The sequence below is a fragment of the Scophthalmus maximus genome, chromosome 20, assembly GCF_022379125.1.
Source record: "Scophthalmus maximus strain ysfricsl-2021 chromosome 20, ASM2237912v1, whole genome shotgun sequence".
Lineage (NCBI taxonomy): Eukaryota > Metazoa > Chordata > Actinopteri > Pleuronectiformes > Scophthalmidae > Scophthalmus > Scophthalmus maximus.
This window is the reverse complement of record NC_061534.1, coordinates 224,111-250,000: the sequence shown is the minus strand read 5'-3', so window position 1 is coordinate 250,000 and position 25,890 is coordinate 224,111. Positions and strand designations below refer to the sequence as shown.

General features: G+C 44.8%; 1 protein-coding gene and 1 long non-coding RNA gene across 2 annotated transcripts; one reads left to right on the top strand and one right to left on the bottom strand.

Annotated features, from left to right (window-relative positions):
• Nucleotides 1-5,057: 5,057 nt before the first annotated feature.
• Nucleotides 5,058-6,259, top strand: LOC118285018. Its single transcript, XR_004785012.2, has 3 exons — nt 5,058-5,576; nt 5,723-5,846; nt 5,934-6,259. It is a non-coding gene; the product is annotated as an uncharacterized LOC118285018 (long non-coding RNA).
• A 14,982-nt stretch (nt 6,260-21,241) lies between these two features.
• On the bottom strand, nt 21,242-23,961 carry nkx6.1 (NK6 homeobox 1). Its single transcript, XM_035609302.2, has 3 exons — nt 23,147-23,961; nt 22,890-23,062; nt 21,242-22,019 (listed from the first exon to the last, which is right to left on the bottom strand). Exons 1-3 carry the CDS (start codon nt 23,691-23,693, stop codon nt 21,771-21,773), a joined length of 969 nt encoding a protein of 322 aa, XP_035465195.2. The 5' UTR covers nt 23,694-23,961; the 3' UTR covers nt 21,242-21,770.
• Between the last annotated feature and the right edge of the window lie 1,929 nt (nt 23,962-25,890).

The window sequence follows — 25,890 nt, the reverse complement described above, 5'->3', positions numbered from 1 at the left end:
TAGAGACGAGAAGAGACGAGTAGAGACGACTAGAGACGAGAAGAGACGAGTAGAGACGACTAGAGACGAGTAGAGACGAGTAGAGACAACTAGAGACGAGTAGAGACGACTAGAGACGAGAAGAGACGAGTAGAGAAAACTAGAGACGAGAAGAGACGAGTAGAGACGAGTAGAGACAACTAGAGACGAGTAGAGACGAGAAGAGACGAGTAGAGACGACTAGAGACGAGTAGAGACAACTAGAGACGACTAGAGACGAGAAGAGACGAGTAGAGACGAGTAGAGACGAGTAGAGACTAGAAGAGACGAGTAGAGACGACTAGAGACGACTAGAGACGAGAAGAGACGAGTAGAGACGAGTAGAGACGAGTAGAGACTAGAAGAGACGAGTAGAGACGACTAGAGACGAGAAGAGACAACTAGAGACAACTAGAGACAACTAAAGACCACTAGAGACGAGAAGAGACGAGTAGAGACGAGTAGAGACGACTAGAGACGAGTAGAGACTAGAAGAGATGAGGAGAGACAACTAGAGACGAGAAGAGACGAGTAGAGACGAGTAGAGACAACTAGAGACGAGTAGAGACAACTAGAGACAAGTAGAGACGACTAGAGACGAGTAGAGACGAGAAGAGACGACTAGAGACGAGTAGAGACAACTAGAGACGAGTAGAGACAAGTAGAGACGAGTAGAGACGACTAGAGACGAGTAGAGACGAGAAGAGACGAGTAGAGACGAGAAGAGACGAGAAGAGACGAGTAGAGACGACTAGAGACGAGTAGAGACGAGAAGAGACGAGTAGAGACAACTAGAGACGAGTAGAGACGAGAAAAGACGAGTAGAGACAACTAGAGACGAGTAGAAACGAGTAGAGACGAGAAGAGACGAGAAGAGACGAGAAGAGACGAGAAGAGACGAGTAGAGACGAGAAGAGACGAGTAGAGACGAGAAGAGACGAGAAGAGACGAGTAGAGACGAGAAGAGACGAGTAGAGACGACTAGAGACGAGAAGAGACGAGTAGAGACGAGAAGAGACGAGAAGAGACGAGTAGAGACGAGAAGAGACGAGAAGAGACGAGAAGAGACGAGTAGAGACGAGAAGAGACGAGTAGAGACGAGAAGAGACGAGTAGAGACAACTAGAGACAACTAGAGACAACTAAAGACCACTAGAGACGAGTAGAGACGAGTAGAGAAGAGAAGAGACGAGAAGAGACAACTAGAGACGAGTAGAGACGAGTAGAGACGAGAAGAGACGAGTAGAGACGAGTAGAGACGAGAAGAGACGAGTAGAGACGAGTAGAGACGAGAAGAGACGAGTAGAGACGAGTAGAGACGAGTAGAGACGAGAAGAGACGAGTAGAGACGAGAAGAGACGAGTAGAGACGAGTAGAGACGAGTAGAGACGAGAAGAGACGAGTAGAGACGAGTAGAGACTAGAAGAGACGAGTAGAGACGAGAAGAGACGAGTAGAGACGAGTAGAGACGAGTAGAGACGAGAAGAGACGAGTAGAGACGAGTAGAGACGAGTAGAGACTAGAAGAGACGAGTAGAGACGAGTAGAGACGAGTAGAGACGAGAAGAGACGAGTAGAGACGAGTAGAGACTAGAAGAGACGAGTAGAGACGAGAAGAGACGAGAAGAGACGAGTAGAGACGAGTAGAGACGAGTAGAGACGAGAAGAGACGAGTAGAGACGAGTAGAGACGAGTGTGTCCAAGAATCAACCTGTGGTGACGTCATCACTTTTGTGACTATATATTCAAATATTTAAACAGGACGTTCATATGATGTCGTGTTTGATGTTCTTCTGTCGACGTGGACATTTCGGAGGCAAAGAGAAGTTGTTCAGTTGCATTGTGGGAGATGTAGTCTCAGCAGGACACGGATCAGTTCTGCTCCTCGTTCTCATCGACTGAGCAACAGGAGGAAAACTCACATTTAATTCAACTTTGATTAAAATCTCACAGTGTGTGTGTGTGTGTGTGTGTGTGTGTGTGTGTGTGTGTGTGTGTGTGTGTGTGTGTGTGTGAACCTCGACGTGGAGCAGTGGCTGGAGATCGACTGAGTGCGTCCGCGGCGCCGGTCGATACTTCTTCAGCACAAACACAGAAATGAAAGCACTTTTAAAGGCTGAGGCGACGGTTCTGCAGCAGTCGATCTGCATCGAGCAGATCGACTGCTGCAGCGGCTCCAGTGTGGAATCAATGAGGGTTGGATGTAATGATTAACTCTGTATGGAGGTTCCTCAGGACGACCGGGGACAAGATCCAGACCTGCACATCACTATATCACACTGCAGACAAATACACTGCTGCTCCGCTCAGAGCCACTACATCGTTATAAAACCTCTGACACGAGCGTCGGCTGCAGAACATACAACTGGAAGAGCAACTGACGCACTGATGTTCTGATAAATGTCTTCAACAGCTACAATGAACCACCGATGGGTTGAAGCTGAATATGAGGAGAGAAAAGAGAGAGAAGATTATGACGTGACTGATAAGTTGACTTTTGACCTTCTGGATATAAAATATCTTAATTTTATCATATTACACATTTGTGTTAAATGTGGTCATAAATCGCGTGTTTGTTCTTGAGTTGTGACCTTTGACCAATAAAATCTCATCACTTCATCTTTAAGTCCGAGTGAACGTCTGTGCAAAATTTAAAGAAATTCCCTCGAGGTCTTCATGAAATATCTCGTTACGACAATAGAGACAAAATGGTAAGCTAACGAAAAAGGTACGGTATTGATAAAGCTAGCCTATGTAAAGGTAAGCTAACGTAAAAATAAGCAGAACATAAAAAGGAAAGCTAACGAACAAATGTAAGCAATATCAAATGGTGAGCTAACGTAGGAAGGCGAGCCAGTGTAAAAGGAAGCTTATCTTTTTATGTTTATCTTATTTTGACATTTGTAAAGTAAGATATTATAAAGATATGGAGAGAACATGTACATGAATATGGACGTATCTGCTGTATTTCTGTGTTTATCTGTGAATCTTCACACAATAAGTGAAACGTGACACGGTGAACACATGATGGAGCGTGTGATGTGATGTGTTTCCCTCAGACGTTCCCGTGTCAGTCGGCAGCAGTAATGTGTCTCTGGAGGCCTCGTGTTGACAAAAGCTAACTGATGACGGCGCCGCAGACGCAGCGTCGGCCATGTTGGAGGAAAGAAACACTGTTGACCCTGCTCAGATTGGATTTACCGCAAGGCTGGATCCAACCACTGGTAGACATGATGGATTATTGTAATGACCACCTCAATGGCCCCTTTGTCATGTTTAAATGGCAATACGTTCTAGCTGGAGGGGGCGGGGGGGGGGGGGGGGGGGGGTGAGGAGGCAAATGATGTTTGAGTTGTAAATAAAGTGTCGCAGTCGGACTCAGTGCTGACGAGCTGCAGGCGTCTGCCACTCAACCTGCTGCGGGTTCCTACTATTGATCCTCCGTCATCATGAGCATGAGTCAGATCCACTAACAGACGTTATGAACCAGTCCAGGTCCACACACACTCCTTGATGTAATTATACAGTACAATATGAATCAACTGTACACTGTCGACACACTGACGTTCCTCCTGTATCTCACTCGTTGTGTTTTCACATTGTTGTGTCAAACAAAATGTGTCTGTTTTGTTCCCTACTTCAGAATTTGAAGAGAAATTAGTTTGTAAAAAGACAAACGGGAAAAACCTGACTTTTATAAACTTAAACACTTTTATGACATTCAATCAAACTTTTTCACATTAGCTTAGCCTTCTTACTAGCATCAGCCAAAACCCAGCCACTGGCTACGGCTACCATTCCTTAGCAACATGCTCTTTAGCGTGCTAATGAAATGTATGTGAGAGTTTTTAGTGTGAAAACAACAGTGTGATGATTTCACACTATGAACAGGAAAGACAGTATGAAGTGTGCCGCACTGAAGTAGTGATGACGACAACAACACAACAGGTAGTGTTCCACCTTCAGAGAGTGAAGACGTGAGAACAGAGGATTCTGGGTAACGTGACTGTCTCAGTTCCAATGTGAGCGATAAACAACCCTGGTTCACTTTAAACATCAGTTTGTTCGTAGTGTGACAGTTAAATAAATTACCAAGAGTCAGTTTCACTAGAAGTTATTCAAAACTAAAGAAGAGAAACTTACCGTCGTCTTCTCGACTCACTTCCATCATCACAGACCTTTAATGAACAGAGAGAAACGACTTGAGCTGCTTTTAAATCTCTGTGCAGGAAACTGAAAGTTCTGCAGCTGATCTCCAGGCTTTATGAACATGAAACTAGTTTAATAAACAGAAATGTTTCAGGAAGCTGTGAACTTCCTTCAAGATTTAAGGGCCGCCGCCAGCGACGAGACAAAATGGTAAGCTAACGAAAAAGGTAAGGTATCGTAAAAGTCAGCCTATGTAAAGGTAAGATAAACATAAAAAGGAAAGCTAACAAACAAATGTAAGCCAATACAAATGGTGAGCTTATGCACAGGTGAGCTAACATGAGCTAACGGTTAGCCCACATGCAGGTGAGCTAACATGCAGGTGAGCTAATGGTGAGCTAACGGTTAGCTAACGTGCAGGTGAGCTAACGTGCAGGCGAGCTAACGTGCAGGTGAGCTAACGTGCAGGTGAGCTAACGGTGAGCTAACAGTTAGGTAACGTGCAGGTGAGCTAACGTGCAGGTGAGCTAACGGTGAGCTAACGGTTAGGTAACGTGCAGGTGAGCATGATCCCGTGGCCTCCAGGTGAGGTAAAGAACAGAACAGTCTCAGGAGCAGATCTTGGTTCTCGTGGTGAGAACCGCTGCAGCTGCTTCAGTCTGTGATCCAGACTCGACCCCGTCAGAGTCACGCTGGACTCCAGCTGCTTTATCTGCTGCATCTTCTCAGCGCTGCTCATTAAGTGTGTGACTGTGTGAACTCACAGGGCAAATCATTACTGTTATCAGCAGCGGCTGCGTTTCCCATGAAAAACGGCTTCAACGCTTTAAAGAACCACAGCGTCAAAGTTCACGTCCCACATTCCTCACGCTTCCCATCGATTTCTGACATTCCGCTCACACAGGTCGTCGTTTATTATCCTGGACGGGAGGTTCCAGCTTCATCTGAGCCTCGTCTGTTTGTTAATCAGCAGCAGAAACGACCGGAGTGATTTCTGTGGAACGTGGAGGAGGTGTTGACCGGAGCCGATCCAGACAAACAGTTTCCGCTCCATGATTAAAAACTAGAATCTACGAGATCCAGACTTTTATTTGGATTCACACAAATTCTAACACATTCGCAGTAAAATCTAGATCCGTGAATTATTCTCTGTGGTGTCAGTCACAGTAGTAACCAGGGTCCGGTCTGACCCCGACCCTTCTGACAGTTCCCTCCGAATGACGGAGTAACTCCTCCTGCGGGCCAGTAGGTGGCGCTCTGCCAACGTACTTCTACTTCCGGTTGACTTTTGTCAAAGTCACAACAACGTGGGAAGCGGAGGAGAACGTGGACGACCTCTCGTACCTTCTCCACGCCTCGTGACGATCACGACTCCCCCGTTACTGAGGAGTTATCTAGGTCCGTCAACTGGGTGAGCGGTTGACACGGCGTCTGAGAAACCGGGGGTTTGACTTGACCAGAATACAATCTGTTTTTTAAACCTCGTGAACGTGACGAGCGTTCAGTGACTCTGGTACGTCTCGCGGGTCGTCATCTCTTCTCTTTGTGATTCTCCAGGTCGGATCTTCATGAAGCTTCAGGAACGTTTCCTGCGTCATGATGAGGAAATACAAAGTTGGTGTGTTGTTCCTGGTCTGACCGCAGCTGGATTTCCTCCGTCTCACGTCCGGATCGTTTTCAAGTTTCGTTGACGTCATTTTATTTGTGATGATTTCATTTCATGTCTCAGCGTCTGAGGATCTTATAACTCCAGAGGTTTCCCCTCCAGGTCCGGCGTGTTTCTGTCTGGCCGCTCGTCGAGCTCTGACCCGTCCCGGCGGTTCTGAGGAGACGTCTGACAGTGAGACGGCGTGACAGGCGAGCGGAGTGAGTGAGACGGGTTCATCTGGAGACAGACTCCTTCTCGCAGCTGCTGCAGCCGACAGTCTATAACAGAATGTAAATGAAGTGGTCTGAGCCAACAAACCTCCACTTTCTCTCTATCATGAATAAATATTAGTCGTTCTCACTCTCCGGCCCCGAGCTGCTTGTTCTCCCACAATGCCCGGCGGCAGCGGCCGCGGCACATTCCTCGCTTCCTGTTGCTACACTGAGCGTCTTCATTGTGGGAGGGGGAGGGGCCGGCCTGTTGGACGGTAAACACAAAGTCATTAACCTGCGACCCCCGGGAGGGGGGGGGGGGGGTCGAGTCGTCAGCGTGGATTTAATGTCCGAGTGAAGTGAAGCTGTTAAACTGTTTAAATCTCCTCCGATGAGAGAAGACGAAGAACCATCGAGCAGGTTTAATCCCAGATTATATCTTCATATCATATTTCACCTCCTGAGATATTACAACATGATAATATTCAAGAAAACAACGTTGATACAAGAAGAACATGTCGTCCACATTTCACTGTCCTTGATTTAGTGATTATTGAATGAAACAGTCTAAAATCATTTGATCGTGATATTTGTGGAATCAGTCGCAGCTGTGACGACCACACGCTCATCTGTCACTCAGTCACTGGTCTTAGTCAGAGGTCAGAGGTCAGAGGAGCAATTTCCATTTTAATGTCACACTTCCAATCTATCAGAGGTGTGACGGCCACGAGGCGGCGGCGGCGGTAAGCCTCCGTCCCCCGGGCGGAAACATCCAGGATCCTCCTGAACCGCTGGACACACGGATTCATCTTCATCTTCATCTTCATCTTCATCTTCAACCAACGACTCCGGAGCTGAAACCGTCTGTTCAGGAATCAACAGAAGATTAATCTGCAGATATCTTCAAATCCTTTTCTGTCATAATCGGAATACTTGGGGTTTTATCTTCTGGTCATGAAACACGAATGTACGAACACGTCGTCATCACATCGATGTTCTGATGAATACATTTTTCATGTGTATTTAATTATGAAAGTTACAGATCGTTGATTGCGGGACGAGGGAAAGTTTTACTGAATCTTTTAATATTTAAATCTGAAACAAAAAGAGATTGTAGTTTTTTCATCATCTTGTTGAAATTATTTCATATAAAAAACATATTATTCACAACATTTATTCTTTCAGCAGGAACTCGAGGCCATACAATGACGTCATCACGTTCTGTTACATGTGGAGCAAAACGTTCATATCTCAAAAACTGAAACATTTACATTGTTCAAATAACTTACAGAGAGTTGAGAAATAATTTGTTCATGTTTCTGTAACTGTCATCTCAAAATGAGACGAAAAAAATATAAGTGTGTGTTCATGTGTGTGTGTTCATGTGTGTGTGTTCATGTGTGTGTGTTCATGTGTGTGTGTTCATGTGTGTGTGTTCATGTGTGTGTGTATCTGTGTGTGTGTGTGTGTGTGTGTGTGTTCATGTGCGTGTGTGTTCATGTGCGTGTGTGTGTGTATCTGTGTGTGTGTGTGTGTGTGTGTGTGTGTTCATGTGTGTGTGTGTGTGTGTGTGTGTATCTGTGTGTGTGTGTGTGTGTTCATGTGCGTGTGTGTGTGTCTGTGTGTGTGTGTGTGTGTTCATGTGTGTGTGTATCTGTGTGTATGTGTGTATCTGTGTGTGTGTGTTCATGTGTGTGTGTGTGTGTGTGTGTATCTGTGTGTGTGTGTGTGTGTGTGTGTGTGTTCATGTGTGTGTGTGTGTGTGTGTGTGTGTGTGTTCATGTGCGTGTGTGTGTGCGTGCGTGTGTGTGTGTGTTCACGTGTGTGTGTGTGTGTTCACGTGTGTGTGTGCGTGCGTGTGTGTGTGTGTGTTCACGTGTGTTCATGTGTGTGCGTGTGTGTGTGTGTGTGTGTGTGTGTTCACGTGTGTGTGTGTGTTCACGTGTGTTCATGTATGTGTGTGTGTGTGTGTGTGTGTGTGTGTGTGTGGACGTGTCACAAACAGAAGATGTGTTCATCGTGGTTCCAGTTGCTGCGTCTCCTCGTGTGTGACGCTCAGATATTAATGCGCTCGCTCCACTAACTGTTCATTTCAGTCTGAAGAGGTGATTTATGGGTAAGACGGCGAGTGGAGCCAGAATCTAATTGAGATCAGAACGGCTGTTTCTCACCCTCCAGATGGGGCGACATGATTAATGCATAATGGGCAAATAATTCACGGAATTAATAAAAACCTATTCTTCGTCTCTTCAGAAGAAAAAACACAAATATGAATCTGAGTGTTTCTGTCATCAGTCTCTCGCCAGCGATCGATGATCAATCTGAGTCTGTGGACCGTGAACGTCTCCATCGCTCACATCACGTGACCGTCGCCGTGGAGACGACGCTCGGACACGTCACAGCAGCGTGAACAGGAAACGATATTCAAAGATCCAATAATCAATTCACCTGCTGATGAAACTGCTCCTGAAAACTTCCCACAATGCAACACGCCGGCTTCCGCCATCTCGTCCGACAAACACTGAAACATTCTGGTTCTGATCACGTGACGCAGACAAACGACCATCTGACTATCGAACTGTAACAGAAAATATGAAAAAACTTTTGATTGTCAAACAGCTGCTGATGGTTAAAGGACCAGTCTGTGAAACTGATTCACAGATTAAATATGAACCAGAACACGACTGTGATCAACAGAATCAATAGAACCTGGAAACGTTCTCTGACTTTATGATTATTGTAAATAGAAACAGAGGATCAACAGCTGATCTCTGATCTGTAACATGTTATATCATAATTCCTGATCCAGATGAAAACCATCAGACACATTTGCTGATTCTTCTTCATAATATTTGCTCTCGTCTGTTTTCTTTCATGTTTCAGTGACGACGTGAATCAGCAGCTGATCGAGTCGCGTGTGGTTTCAGTTTACTGATCGTGTTGATGTCGATTCATTGATATGATTTGTTGTTGTATTTATCTGGTCAAACATTTCTCACCTGTGAAGATCGTGAACGTTATCGTCCGGGACGAGACGACGACGCTGCTGAACCAAGTGCGTTTATCGATCCAACGTTTTCATCTTCAAACATCTGGAGGATCATAACACTCACATCTGACGCACAAAAGCCTCATATTGATTTTCACATGAAGATCCATCGTTCTGCATTAAACACGTTTCACACAAAAACTCGTCAGAGGATCCGAGTCACAGGTCGAAGTGTGTCCTGCTGATGAACTGTGTGTGTGTGTGTGTGTGTGTGTGTGTGTGTGTGTGTCTGTGTGTGTGTGTGTGTCTGTGTGTCTGTGTGTGTGTGTGTGTGTGTCTGTGTGTGTGTGTGTGTGTGTGTGTGTGTGTGTGTGTGTGTGTGTGTGTCTGTGTGTGTGTGTGTGTGTGTCTGTGTGTCTGTGTGTGTGTGTGTGTGTGTGTCTGTGTGTGTGTGTGTGTGTGCGTGTCAGAGAAAAGTCTGACGTGTGAAACAGGAATCACGAGATTCAGAGAGACGGCGGCTCTGACATGTGGGTCGGGTCAAGACCAGGACCAGAGGCACCGGGTGGGCGGGGCCTCTCTGTCTGAGTGCCCTCTGGTGGGCGGGGCCTCTCTGTCTGAGTGCCCTCTGGTGGGCGGGGCCTCTCTGTCTGAGTGCCCTCTGGTAGGCGGGGCCTCTGAAGACTCAGTAACCTCCTCATCGATCGCCTCCGACCCGCGGACGTTATGAGTCTTAAGTATTGATTCAGTGAAATCAGTCGTTTCATTTCTCTACAGAAGCAAATGAAAGGAACTCTGCTGCGATGTTAATGTGGGGTGATGACCTCTGACCTCTGATCCTGGGGAGCGTCTGGTCATGAGGAAAGTAAAAGGAGGTTCAGACCCCACGATGCACTTAGTCCCCTCTCGTCCTCCGGGCCGTCTGATTGGTCGCAGATGCGTCGCTCGTCCGGATCAATAGATTCTGGGACGATGACATCACGAGTCGTCATGAGTTCACGGCCTCGGAGTCTGAACCGAGTGTGACCTCGTCCATCGATACACCGAGTTATTAATGTTCATCTGCAGCTTTTAATGGATGTAAGTGATTATTATGTTTCATCAACTTCCTGAAAGTGTCTGTCGATCGATCTGATCAGAGAAATACTCGACGGCTCTGATCCATGGATCTGATGATGCTGCAGAAATAAGTGTCCACACTAACACACCTGTCATACGTCACATGACCACTTAGGTGTAAACAGAAAGTAGATTGTCTCCTCTGCAGCTGGTTGCTTAGTAACAGACACTCCTCTGAAGGAGGAACAGCGATGATGAAAAGTCAGAACTGTTACTGACAGGAAGTTTGAAACTCCGGATGACAAATGAACCTCAGTCGTCTTGTGAAGACCTTTTTTTCCCATGATGCAGTTCAACAGCTTCAGCACAGACACTTTCATTGTGTCTGATAAATGATAACAATATTCATAACTCTGCTCTCGACCTCCTCGCGACCGTCTGAAGGATCTTCTGAGAGGAAACTCGTCCTCGAGCCGTCGCCGCTCGTTCAGTGATGTCGTTGTTGGAAGAGGCGTCGCCGAAGGTCTGTGTTGACCCCGTGACCTCCGGCCTCCCAACGAGCAGTGGGAAACCAACGGCCAATCACAACACAGGAACATTGTACCAGAGAACTTTCCCATTCCGCTCACACTCTTAGCTCGACGCTCCGAACTTCTCTGATCATTCCTCACGTCAGTGATTAGGATCCGAGCCAAGTCCCAACACTTCCTGTTCTTTAATGAACCACCTGAGTAAACGTCCTCCGTCTCCCTGACAACACACACACACACACATGATTCATAATATATTAATATAAATATATATCGTCTGAATTAGAATCTGATAGAAAAACATAATAGCCGGTTGGTTTTGTGTGTGTGTGTGCGTGTGTGTGTGTGTGTGTGTGTGTGTGTGTGTGTTTGTGTGTGTGTGTGTGTGTGTGTGTGTGTGTGTGTGTGTGTGTGTGTGTGGTCCATGGATCGATGGTTATGTATTTAATCTCGTGATGTTTCTTTTAAGAAACTCTCGGAGCCTTTATCATTAGAATTTATCATTGAATTAGAAAATTCTTCATCTTTCTTTAAAATGATGCAATAATCTCATTTCCTACAGACGCAGCTCAGACACACACACACACACACATCCTCTTTATATTTAGTCAGTGATCGTCTTTATATACAGTCAGTGATCATCTTTATATACAGTCACTGATCGTCTTTATATACAGTCACTGATCGTCTTTATATACAGTCACTGATCGTCTTTATATACAGTCTCTGATCGTCTTTATATACAGTCTCTGATCGTCTTTATATACAGTCTCTGATCGTCTTTATATACAGTGATCGTCTTTATATACAGTCACTGATCGTCTTTATATACAGTCTCTGATCGTCTTTATATACAGTCTCTGATCGTCTTTATATACAGTCACTGATCATCTTTATATACAGTGATCGTCTTTATATACAGTCTCTGATCGTCTTTATATACAGTGATCGTCTTTATATACAGTCAGTGATCGTCTTTATATACAGTCACTGATCGTCTTTATATACAGTGATCGTCTTTATATACAGTCTCTGATCGTCTTTATATACAGTGATCGTCTTTATATACAGTCAGTGATCGTCTTTATATACAGTCACTGATCGTCTTTATATACAGTCATTGATCATCTTTATATACAGACACTGATCGTCTTTATATACAGTCTCTGATCGTCTTTATATACAGTCACTGATCGTCTTTATATACAGTCACTGATCGTCTTTATATACAGTCACTGATCGTCTTTATATACAGTCTCTGATCGTCTTTATATACAGTCAGTGATCGTCTTTATATACAGTCAGTGATCGTCTTTATATACAGTCACTGATCGTCTTTATATACAGTCTCTGATCGTCTTTATATACAGTCAGTGATCGTCTTTATATACAGTCAGTGATCGTCTTTATATACAGTCAGTGATCGTCTTTATATACAGTCACTGATCGTCTTTATATACAGTCACTGATCGTCTTTATATACAGTCAGTGATCGTCTTTATATACAGTGATCGTCTTTATATACAGTCAGTGATCGTCTTTATATACAGTCAGTGATCGTCTTTATATACAGTCAGTGATTGTCTTTATATACAGTCAGTGATCGTCTTTATATACAGTCAGTGATCGTCTTTATATACAGTCACTGATCGTCTTTATATACAGTCAGTGATCGTCTTTATATACAGTCAGTGATCGTCTTTATATACAGTCACTGATCGTCTTTATATACAGTCACTGATCGTCTTTATATACAGTCAGTGATCGTCTTCATATACAGTCAGTGATCGTCTTTATATACAGTCACTGATCGTCTTTATATACAGTCACTGATCGTCTTTATATACAGTCACTGATCGTCTTTATATACAGTCTCTGATCGTCTTTATATACAGTCAGTGATCGTCTTTATATACAGTCACTGATCGTCTTCATATACAGTCAGTGATCGTCTTTATATACAGTCACTGATCGTCTTTATATACAGTCACTGATCGTCTTTATATACAGTCACTGATCGTCTTCATATACAGTCAGTGATCGTCTTTATATACAGTCAGTGATCGTCTTTATATACAGTCACTGATCGTCTTTATATACAGTCACTGATCGTCTTCATATACAGTCAGTGATCGTCTTTATATACAGTCAGTGATCGTCTTTATATACAGTCACTGATCGTCTTTATATACAGTCAGTGATCGTCTTTATATACAGTCACTGATCGTCTTTATATAATATAATTGTTCCTGCTCCAGTTTCTTCTCGACTCACTCTGATTTGACAAGAGTTTGTAGGAAACCGTCTTGTCAGCGACCACAGACGGAGCAGCAGCGTCTGTGGTCGGTCGATAAAACAAACAGGTGGATCAGTGAGCGACAGACAACAAGGTCACAGACGAGACACAGAACGATCCAATCAAGCGTCAACACTCGTGACCTTTGACTCACCGTCACTGAATCTGCTCATAAGTCAACACTTCACAAACACTCAGTATCGGTCATAGGCCCCGCCTCCTCCATGTGAGCAGATAGTCAACACTTCCTGATGTTTCCGTCAGGAGGTGGAGACCAAACACGAGCTAAACTACGTCCACACTCGGATCACGTGACACAAACAAGAAGCGTCGTGTTGATCTGTAACCGAGGAAACTGAGTCATCCACTTAACGACATGTTGATGTCGTCACGACAACTCGAGTCTTCTGCCCCCAAGTGGTCACAGTCGGTTACTGCAGCTTCAAACCTCAGAAACACCAAAACAACTGAACACTCCGTTACTATGGCAACTTCTCATTTCTGATGCAATACGTTTCCACAGAATCCAGATGTAAAGTCTTGACTCTCAGACAGAAGTAAAGAGATGAAATCATGCCCTCTCTGTTGGAGGTGAAGAAGCTGTGAGCTGAACACAACCAGGAAGTGAGTTCCTGTCGCTCAGTGTTTGTTCTGCACATCAACAGGCACTGTAACAAACTGTCAGACGTGATGAACGACTTTCTATTCTCTTCAACCAATCAGAGTTGAACCTTGGTGATGATGTCACTGTGTGCGTCTATGGGAACTTGTTTCCCTTAAGCACTGAAATGATTCAAATACATATAACTTTACACAGAAAAGTGTAACTAATAATCATAAAGTCAGAGTCATTAACTTACCAGAGTCTCAACAGATGATGGTGATGATGATGGTGATGATGGTGATGATGATGGTGATGATGATGGTGATGATGGTCATGATGATGGTGGTGATGATGATGATGATGGTGATGATGATGTTGATGATGATGATGATGATGATGATATTGATGATGATGATGATGGTGATGATGATGGTGATGATGATGATGGTGTTGATGATGATGATGATGGTGTTGATGATGATGGTGGTGATGATGATGATGATGATATTGATGATGATGATGATGATGGTGATGATGATGGTGATGATGATGATGGTGTTGTTGATGATGATGATGATGGTGGTGATGATGATGATGATATTGATGATGATGATGATGGTGATGATGGTGGTGATGATGATGATGATGATGAATATGATGGTGATGATGAAGATGACTGGATGGATTTCACTGCGGACAACAGGAAACAGGAAGACGCTCAGAGACGTGATGCTAACAGTGATATTCAGAATAAAAAAGGGTTGTTTCTGATCAGTTCTGAGGTCACGAAAGCACTTTGACCTGACAGATAAACGTGTCACTTCCTGTCGTCGTGTTCAGACCTCACGACGCCTCGTCTTCATCTTAACTTCATGTTTCATCCGCCTGCATTTTATTTAATGTTGTTTCCAGTCACAGTGAAAAGCTCGTTGATGGTCACGCGTGTGACTGTAATGGAGTGACGGACACGCCCACACACACATTGAGGTAATGGGGGGGGGGGGCACATTGTGAGCAGCTGCATTTATCAAAACAGGGACGTGGAATCTGGATTGAAGCTAATGATCCACGTGAAATTAATGAGTCCATAAAATAGAAAAATCCTCCGTCCACACGAGCATGACGGGATCGTCTGACTTTGATAAACTGATGAATGACAGATAATCGGTGTGGGGGGGGAGTGTCTCTGTTGTGTTGGTTTCATACAACAAGAGTTATTAACACATAAGTCAAGTGATGTTTTATATAAAGTCCCAGATACTGTGAATATCTACGACTGAAGCTTTATGATTATTAAACTGTTTATATTTGTCCTGAAGTACAATTGACGTCTTGTTTTATCTTGAACGTGTCTCATGTGAAAAATGACCCAAATTCATCTATTCAACATTTTGAGATTCAACATGTTCACAGATTTCACAGAGTAGATTATTATACATACGATCACAGAATAATTAATATCAGACACATTTACTCCTGAGAGTGTGAGGGAGTATTATTGTGGTTGGACGTCTAATGATGAGGAGGAGCAGGTGATGAGGAGGAGGAGCAGGTGTGAGGGAGGAGCAGGTGATGAGGAGGAGCAGGTGTGAGGGAGGAGCAGGTGTGAGGAGGAGGAGCAGGTAATGAGGAGCAGGAGCAGGTGTGAGGGAGGAGCAGGTGATGAGGAGGAGGAGCAGATGTGAGGAGGAGGAGCAGGTGTGAGGGAGGAGCAGGTGATGAGGAGGAGCAGGTGTGAGGAGGAGGAGCAGGTAATGAGGAGGAGGAGCAGGTGATGAGGAGGAGGAGCAGGTGTGAGGAGGAGGAGCAGGTGTGAGGAGGAGGAGCAGGTAATGAGGAGGAGGAGCAGGTGATGAGGAGGAGGAGCAGGTGTGAGGAGGAGGAGCAGGTAATGAGGAGGAGGAGCAGGTGTGAGGAGGAGGAGCAGGTGTGAGGAGGAGGAGCAGGTGTGAGGAGGAGGAGGAGAAGGTGTGAGGAGGAGGAGCAGGTGATGAGGAGGAGGAGCAGGTGTGAGGAGGAGGAGCAGGTGATGAGGAGGAGGAGCAGGTGTGAGGAGGAGGAGCAGGTGTGAGGAGGAGGAGAAGGTGTGAGGAGGAGGAGCAGGTGATGAGGAGGAGCAGGTGTGAGGGAGGAGCAGGTGATGAGGAGGAGGAGCAGGTGTGAGGAGGAGCAGGTGATGAGGAGGAGGAGCAGGTGTGAGGAGGAGGAGCAGGTAATGAGGAGGAGGAGCAGGTGTGAGGAGGAGGAGGAGAAGGTGTGAGGAGGAGGAGCAGGTGATGAGGAGGAGGAGCAGGTGTGAGGAGGAGGAGCAGGTGATGAGGAGGAGGAGCAGGTGTGAGGAGGAGGAGCAGGTGATGAGGAGGAGGAGCAGGTGTGAGGAGGAGGAGCAGGTGATGAGGAGGAGCAGGTGTGAGGGAGGAGCAGGTGATGAGGAGGAGGAGCAGGTGTGAGGAGGAGCAGGTGATGAGGAGGAGGAGCAGGTGTGAGGAGGAGGAGCAGGTAATGAGGAGGAGGAGCAGGTGTGAGGAGGAGGAGCAGGTAATGAGGAGGAGGAGCAGGCGATGAGGAGGAGGAGCAGGTGTGAGGAGGAGGAGCAGGTAATGAGGACGAGGAGCAGGTGTGAGGAGGAGGAGCAGGTGATGAGGAGGAGGACCAGGTGTGAGGAGGAGGAGCAGGTGTGAGGAGGAGGAGCAGGTGTGAGGAGGAGGAGGTGATGAGGGGGAGCAGGTGATGAGGGGGAGCAGGTGATGAGGGAGGAGCAGGTGTGAGGGAGGAGCAGGTGATGAGGAGGAGCAGGTGATGAGGAGGAGGAGGAGGTGATGAGGGGGAGCAGGTGATTAGGGGGAGCAGGTGATGAGGGAGGAGCAGGTGTGAGGAGGAGGAGCAGGTGATGAGGAGGAGGAGGAGGTGATGAGGGGGAGCAGGTGATAAGGGGGAGCAGGTGATGAGGGAGGAGCAGGTGTGAGGAGGAGGAGCAGGTGATGAGGAGGAGGAGGAGGTGATGAGGGGGAGCAGGTGATAAGGGGGAGCAGGTGATGAGGGAGGAGCAGGTGATGAGGAGGAGCAGGTGATGAGGAGGAGCAGGTGTGAGGGAGGAGCAGGTGATGAGGGAGGAGCAGGTGTGAGGGAGGAGCAGGTGATGAGGAGGAGCAGGTGTGAGGGAGGAGCAGGTGATGAGGGAGGAGCAGGTGTGAGGGAGGAGCAGGTGTGAGGGAGGAGCAGGTGTGAGGGAGGAGCAGGTGATGAGGAGGAGCAGGTGATGAGGAGGAGCAGGTGATGAGGGAGGAGCAGGTGTGAGGGAGGAGCAGGTGATGAGGGAGGAGCAGCACCTTACCCGGCCCCCTCCTAACTGAATGTATAATCAGCCAATGGGAACGATCTGTCACTTCCTGAGGGTTTGCTCCTCTGACCTGACACTTTATCTGTTGGTTTTATTTTCATACTCATATGTTTCTGTAATAGTTGCTATAATTCTTGTGCAGCAGGTTCGTGTTTTATTAGTTGGAGCAGCAGGAGAGTGGTGAAGATGCATTTTAATAAAACCTCTGTAGCAACACGCTAATGGTCTGACACCGAGCTATTTGCATAGAGATGAATTACAGCCGGCGCCTTGACGTGACTTTTAAAAATATGATGGAGGAGGTTATTATTGCTGCACTATGATTCGTGTTAACAGGTTATTCCAGCGCAGCTAGTGCTAATAAAATTCTGAACAAAAGACTCGGGTGATGAGGGGCAGAACGTTTCATGGTCGGAGTCGACGGAGGGATTTCATGGTGTCATTACTCAGCCCCGCCCCTTCACCCCCCCCTCCGGAGGCCGTGACCGACTTCAGCCTCATAATTAATCACAGTAGATTCTCTGTATCAATGTGAAAGTCTCAGTCTGTCGATGTGAGAACAATATGATGATTATAAGTATTATGAATTATTGACTTTATGTTTGTGTCTAAGGATACGAACACATAAATAACAGACAAGAATAAGAGGAACAAACAAGAGGAACAAACGACAGGAACAAGAGGAACAAGCAAGAGGAACAAAAGGGAACAAACGACAGGAACAAGAGGAACAAACAAGAGGAACAAGAGGAACAAACAACAGGAACAAGAGGAACAAACGACAGGAACAAGAGGAACAAACAAGAGGAACAAGAGGAACAAACGACAGGAACAAGAGGAACAAACAAGAGGAACAAGAGGAACAAACAAGAGGAACAAGAGGAACAAACAAGAGGAACAAGAGGAACAAACGACAGGAACAAGAGGAACAAACAAGAGGAACAAGAGGAACAAACGACAGGAACAAGAGGAACAAACAAGAGGAACAAGAGGAACAAACAAGAGGAACAAACAACAGGAACAAGAGGAACAAACGACAGGAACAAGAGGAACAAACAAGAGGAACAAGAGGAACAAACGACAGGAACAAGAGGAACAAAAAGAGGAACAAGAGGAACAAACAAGAGGAACAAGAGGAACAAACAAGAGGAACAAGAGGAACAAACGACAGGAACAAGAGGAACAAACAAGAGGAACAAGAGGAACAAACGACAGGAACAAGAGGAACAAACAAGAGGAACAAGAGGAACAAACAAGAGGAACAAGAGGAACAAACAACAGGAACAAGAGGAACAAACGACAGGAACAAGAGGAACAAACGACAGGAACAAAAGGAACAAAGAAGAAGAACATGATGAAGAAACGACAGGAACAAAAGGAACAAGAGGAACAAGAGGAAGAAACGGCAGGAACAAAAGGAACAAAGAAGAAGAACAAGAGGAAGAAATGACAGGAACAAAAGGAACAAAGAAGAAGAACATGATGAAGAAACGACAGGAACATGAGGAACAAACAAGAGGAACAAGAGGAATAAACAACAGGATCATGAGGAACAAAAGGAACAAACAAGAGGAACAAACGACAGGAAGTGAAACAGGAGATAATACACACTCACTGTGAGTCTCCGGTGACGGAGGTGAAACATCATTAAAGAGATAATCTGTGAATAAAGACAAGTGAGGTGAAAACCTGCAGCTGATAAGATTCAATCTGTTCATCACGTGATCCACCTCCACCTGCTGCTGCTGCTCCACCCACAACACTCACTGCTGCTCCGCCCACAAAACTCACTGCTGCTCCGCCCACAACACTCACTGCTGCTCCGCCCACAACACTCACTGCTGCTCCGCTCACAACACTCACTGTTGCTCCGCCCACAACACTCACTGTTGCTCCGCCCACAACACTCACTGCTGCTCCGCTCACAACACTCACTGTTGCTCCGCCCACAACACTCACTGTTGCTCCGCCCACAACACTCACTGCTGCTCCGCTCACAGACGACAGGTGACGTGATACGACAGGTGGAGTAGAGAGAAGACGAAGAAGACGAAGATTGAAGACGATAATATAATATATATATATTAATAATCAATAAACTGATCCACAGCAAATATGATCAATTCATCAACAATGAGCTGAAACATCGTGCGGATTGTTGATGACATCACCAGAGTCAGTGATGTCATCACTGATCCTCCTCTTCCTCCTCCTCCTCCTCTTCTTCTTCTTCTTCTTCTTCTTCTTCTTCTTCTCTAACAGGAAGTGAATGATTTGAACCTGTGTGTTGACGTTCACCATCACCAGCGATTTATCAGTTTATGCTTTATATTTCTCATAAATATTCATGTTGGAATCTGAACCTTCAGATTCCAACATGTTGTCATTATGACATCAGCCTTATTTTAATATATGTTTTAATATGACATCATTTGTATCCAAGTAAGAAAATCAGGCAGAACCAGATGTTAATGTGAAAACGATGAAGAAATAAAACAGATGTTTTGTTGTATTAAATATTATTTTAATTTTTTATATGTTTGTTTTTGTCAGAGAAACTGACGACAATGATTCATATTCATGTGGGTGAAAGGTCATGTGACTTGTTTTAGTTTCAGACTTCAGCAAAATGTGTGTATATAAATATGAATATAAATACATTCATATTCATATGTGAGTGTGTAGTTTTTATCTCATTGAGAGTGAATCTGTTAAAGCTCATATTATTTATAATATCTATGAATCTTTAACATGTCAGACACACCGACACACTCTGATAACTATAATATTATTATTATTATTATTATTATTATCATTAGGGCCCCAACCCTTGACAAAGTCATCGAGGACCTATTGTAATCAAGGGAAATATTAATATTATTGTTATTCTTAAGCAAACTAAAGACTAATTTAAGGCTTGTGCTTGAAAAAATTTGCCCCTTTCCACATTTGCCTCAGCTTTTATAATTATAATTATTATTATCATTATTATTATCAATGATAATATCACTGGACTGTGATATTAATTCATTAGAACTTATTTCACTTTGCTGTTTTTACATTGTGTAAACTGAGGATGGTTTTTATTTATTAAATCTATAATCACTTGTGATATTATATTACAATATACTACATTATATTAAATTATATTATATTATATTACATTATATAATATTATACTATATTACATAATAACTGAATCAGGAATATGAAATGATCCGTTACATCTGTGACGCTGCTTCAGTTCAAATACACTGATATAAATATTTGGACAAAAGCGTCTGATAAATGAATGTAATGTAAATATCAAAAATCAAAAATCAAAAATCAAAAATCCGATCAGTTTTGATTTGGATTCATCAAACTGAACTTCATTTCACATGACGTCAGACAGAAACTGTACGAAAAATAAACATGTTAGAATTGTTATTATTCATATTTCATATTTCAGGTCTACTCCTGATAAATCAAACTGAAAGAACTTTAATTTAATTAAAGATTTTTGATTTGATCCGAGAACAAAGAGCCGTTTCACAAGTCATAATAATAATAATTATGATTTGTTAATTATAATAAGAAGAACTCCTGTGATAGTGATGCTTCCTGTAATACAAACAATGATTTGATCCTCAAACTGAGAAACGTTCAGGTTCGTTAACAGTTTTAATAAAGGTCAGAAAAAATATGAAGGTGAAACAAACTGATAGCATAAAAATTATTATTATTATGATTGTGATTATTATATTATGATGATGATGAAGATGAAGATGAAGATGATGATCAGTTGTGCTGCTCTCCGCTGCTTCTGCTCAAACTTCGCAGAGAAACGAAACTTAAATCATCTTTTCTCGTTTAATCACATTTATTTCTCCATAAATCTTATTATAATTATAATCATTATAATAATTATGATTATTATAATTATGATTATTATTATTTTCGATTCCGCTCACACTCCTCTTTTCGTGCCAGATTAAAAAAGCTTCGCGTCGATGAGTTTTTCAATCTGACAGAAGATGAAACCGTGAAGCTGCAAAACATGAACAAAATGAAATAAATTATAACATTTCGTTTCAAAGTTCAGCAGCTCAGATGATCATCAATAATTAATAATCAATAATCAATCAACAGCGAACTTCTCTGGTTTTTCTTTTGCACTCGACAAAATCAAAAATCAAGTCGAACGTTCAAACGTCATTAAGAAAAGAATCGAATGTGAAATAAAGTTATTATATTATGATTATTATGATGATGATCATCATTATGCGCTGCAGCGGCCCTAATCAGAATGGAAGGTTTATGATCAGAATAATAGATGAAATATTATTGACCGTGTGAGAATGAAATGCCTTAATAAATAATAAACTGCTGCATCAGAACAAAGATCAAAGCTTTTGAGTTTTTATTAAATAGAAGTGCATTTTACAGAAACTGCGTCACAGCGACACATAAATAAAAAACACCTGTATGTATGTGTGTGTGTGTGTGTGTGTGTGTGTGTGTGTGTGTGTGCGTGTGCGTGTGTGTGCAGGTATGTACAGAGTCTCTTCGGGGAGATTCGGTAAATTCCGTCAAATATAAAAACGAGCGGATCTTTTTGTTTTGTACAAAAACAGTTTTTTTACACATAAATTATTTCTGTTCGTTTGAACTCACGCTTCTATTTACAGGTCGAGGTCACGTGAGGGTCGAGGGTCGCTCCTCAGGTGAGTCCTGCTCCTCTTCATCCTCCTCCTCCTCCTCAAAAAGAGAAGAGCCTCGTGCAGGACAACGCCCCGGACCGGACCGGGCCGGAGCGGAGCGGACCGGACCGGAGCGGACCGGGCCGGAGCGGAGCGGACCGGACCGGACCGGAGCGGACCGGACCGGACCGGAGCGGAGCGGAGCGGAGCGGAGCGGACCGGGCCGCCGGTTCCCACCACGGCAGTTACGAGCTGTCGTTGTCCGAAGTGTGCAGCAGCAGCACCGGGGCCGGTTTGTGTTTCTGCAGCAGCTGCGTGATCTTCTCGTCGTCGGAGTTCGGGTCCAGAGGTTTGTTGTAGTCGTCGTCCTCGTCCTCCGGTTCCGACCCGGTTCCCTTCAGCCGCTCCGCGTCCGAGTCCTGCTTCTTCTTCGCCGAGGCCATTTCCGCCGCGTGCTTCTTCCTCCACTTGGTCCTGCGGTTCTGGAACCACACCTGACACACACACACACACACACACACACTCTGGTCACTTTTCTGTGCAGGATGTTAAATTCCGCGCTTCATAAAGATATGAATCCTTGAACATTATTATTATTATTATTATTATTATTATTATTATTATTATTATTATAAAATGATTATTATTTGATCCAATAATAATGATGAACAATGTCTATATTTTAATGTGTTTTTATTCCGTTAGATAATTTTCTTCTCTAACGATTTTTGTTCCAGGTTTTTATTTTATTAATTGTAGTTTTTAATTCTCTGTCACGTGACTGAAGCTGCGGATCGATCTGTTTATTATCATCTATAATTATTTATCGCTCATCATCGTAACAAAACTTTGTTAAATCATTAAAAACTAATTATTAATAAGAAAAAGTTTTAAAATGCTCAGAGACAAATTCAAAAATTAATTCTGTTTAAGTGGATTTTGTATTTTAAGGCCTAAATTTAAACCTTTTTAATTTTAAAATCACAAATGAAAAGAATAAAATTATGTTAAACAAATATTAAAAACTGTTTGTTTGATTTGATTCAACAGTTCAAATCTAAGAGAAAAATCTTCAGAGAAACAGTCTTAGGGAAACAGGTTTGTGTTCAGGCTCCCGGCCCCCCGGCCCCCCGGCCCCCCGGCTCACCGGCCCCCCGGCCCACCGGCCCCGACCCCCCGGCCCACCGGCCCCCCGGCCCCCCGGCCCCCCGGCTCACCGGCCCCCCGGCCCACCGGCCCCGACCCCCCGACCCCCCGGCCCACCGGCCCCCCGGCCCCCCGGCCCCCCGGCTCACCGGCCCCCCGGCCCCGGCCCCCCGGCCCCCCGGCCCACCGGCCCCGACCCCCCGGCCCCGGCCCCTCACCTTGACCTGGCTCTCCGTCATGCCCAGGGAATAGGCCAGTCGCGCCCGCTCGGGTCCCGCCAGGTACTTGGTCTGTTCGAAAGTCTTTTCCAGGGCGAAGATCTGTTGACCGGAGAACGTGGGTCTCGTGTGTTTCCGCTTCCCGTCCTTGTCGAGCAGCACCGAGTTCGGATCTGAAACAAAACACAGAACCGTCAGAGGCCTCGGCTCCGGACTTTATTCTAGAATAACTCTCTGCTCCGCCTCCGGTCACTCACGGGGCGAACACGCGAAGCGCGCGTCCCTCCAGTGCGGACTCTGCATCACTCCGGGCCAGAAGATGGGCGTCCGGCCCGGCAGGTCCGCCAGGGGCTTCGGGTACCGGGCCACCGCCACCGCGGCCGCGCTGGGGCTGAAGTAAAGTCCGGGAGGAGGCGGCGGGCTGAGGCTGCTGAACCGGGGCAGCCCGGACAGGAGCCCCGCCGAGGAGGAGCAGGCGGCGGCGGCGGCGGCGGCGGCCGAGGGCCGGCTGAGGATGTCGTTTATTCCGTGCGGGGTGGCGGAGGAGCACTGCTGCGGGGAGCCGAGCCCCGAGGACAGACCGGTACCGGAGCTCTTGATCCCCGGGGAGGACACGGCCATGCCGCCCGGGTTGGGAGAGGTGGTGGCCGGGGAGGTGGAGCAGTTGGGGCCCGAGGAGGAGAGCGGGTACGCCGGGTACAGCGGGGTCTTCATCTCGGTCATGCTGTGCAGAGCAGCCAGGGGCGGGGTGCTGAGGAGGAAGCCGCTCGGTCGGGACGCGTCCATCGGACCCACCGCTAACATCACTTCTCTGGGGGGTCCGGGTCTGGAGCGGGTCTGGGGCTCGGGCCCGGTTCACCTCACACGGTCCGGACTGCAACTAGACCAGCGGCCGCTCGTCTCTGGACATGTCGGGTTCACGGAGCAGATGTGGGACCACAGGAGCAGCTCGGTCCGGGTCTGGGTCTGGGTCCGGGTCCGGGTCCAGCTCGAACCCGCAGGACGGAGAGACGCTGCGCAGCAGAAGAGCAGCAGCAGGAAAATGAACCGGATCATCTGCTCCGGGTTCTAACAGCCCCGGTCCGAAGTTTGAGAGGGGGGTGGGGGGGTGGGGGGGGGGCTCTGTCCGGATTGGGTGACCGGGCAGTGACGTGATCCGTCAGGGTTCGGCTGAGCCTCCTGATTGGACGAGAAGCTCGACTCCGATCTGCTGAAGATTCTGATGTAAAATAAACTTCTGTAGTTTCTGAAGAGACAGTGACGATGAGCCTCAGTCACTCAGAGTAGATTATTCATTACGGTTATTATCATCAATATCAATAAAGAAGATTTAAATGGAGCAGCAGGCTAAACAAAACTTTAATCATGACAGATTTTATTCATCTCATTATTTTTACAATATTTAAACTTTTACTGCTTCGACCTTCAGTGTGTTCAGGGGTCAGAGGTCAGAGGTGAATCTGTTGACTTGGTTAAATTTCAGGATCCGTTTTAATTTCAAATAGTTTTATTTGTGATAAAGTTAAAATGATTTAAATTAATTCATATTGTATTATGATTTGAACAGATTACAGAAATAAAATAATCAGACCAGATTATCATCACATGATAAACGTCTTTAAAATATAGAAGTTTGAAAAAGATGAAAACCTTTTTAATGTTGTTCAATATTTTTAATTGATTTAAAACGGAAAATGTGAGATTAATTTTATTTGCGCTGAAATAATTATTGTGGAAGAGTTTTTGGGTTTGAGGTGAAAAATGTCAATGTTTCATTCTAAAGTAATCAGATTATATGACAGTATTTGTAATGGGATTACTGTTCACCATGCCTCAAACTATATATTTCAATAAATCACGTTAAAAGAAATGACGTGACATATGAAACCACCAGGGGGCGTCGCCGCAATACAGACACTTTCATTCACTTCCCACTAAAAAAAGCTGATTACAGAATATTTAAGTTTTCAAATTTGTACCGAAGATAATCAGTGTCACGTGAAACGAAAAGAATCATTAATCATAATGTGGCTCTTCAGATTGTTTCTGTTCAGATTTTATTCTCCATGAAACTAAACAGAGGCCGGACAGTCGTTCATACAGTCGGACCATCATGCATTGCAGCATGTGTCTAGTGGCGTCACAGCTGCAGAGGAAGAAGAGGAAGAAGAAGAAGAAGACATTTGTTTCTGGTTCATTTAGAGTGACATCATCACAACAACTGTTCAATAACGTCTCTCTTACGCAACAGGTTAGACACTAGCTAGCTAACGGTAGCAGTTAGCTAACGGAAGCAGTTAGCTAACATTAGCAGTTTCTCAGAACAAAGTCAGGATTTATTATCAAATAAATAAAAACAGTCGCTTTGTTTTCACCTTTGTGACGTTTTGTTGGTAAAAAAATAAAAAGGTGGATGAAACGTGATGTCATGAGGAAATAGCTGTTGGCCTGAGCTCTGAGAAACATCTGGTTTTATTTTTATGTATTTATTCTCACGTGCGATAAAGATGCTGTTTTTTAATGTGACAGAGATAATAACAAACATATGGATCATAAATCATGTGACAGTGAGTCATCAGCTGTTCGGACTCTGAGGTTTAATCTTTTATGGATTTTTGCTTGTTTGTCTTGTGGCACTAATCGTCCTCCGTACAGTTCGTCAACTCATGAGAAATTAATCAGCAGATTAAATCAATAATCAAACTTATCGTTAGATGATCAGGGGACGTGAGGGAAGATGACTTGTCTTCCTGTGGACGTCATCAATAATCAATAATCTATAACTGTATTGACACTTGATTCTGTCACAGAAGAGAAAAGTGTCCGGATCAGATCCTGTGGATGAAGTGGTATCACTGCGCCCTCAAGTGGCAACTGATGGAACTGCAGCAACTAATGAACAAATCATTTCTAATATACTTGAGTTTTATTTATTTATTTTAATTAAAATTTGTTTAATCTAGTTTTAGTTTTTCATGTCAAACTACAGGTCACGTTTAAT

Coding starts and splice junctions, on each gene's coding strand:
- nkx6.1 (XM_035609302.2), bottom strand. CDS start 23,693: ATGTTAGCGGTGGGTCCGATGGACGCGTCCCGACCGAGCGGCTTCCTC. Junction 23,063..23,146: donor GCGCTTCGCGTGTTCGCCCC/GTGAGTGACCGG, acceptor GTTTTGTTTCAG/ATCCGAACTCGGTGCTGCTC. Junction 22,020..22,889: donor TGACGGAGAGCCAGGTCAAG/GTGAGGGGCCGG, acceptor TGTGTGTGTCAG/GTGTGGTTCCAGAACCGCAG.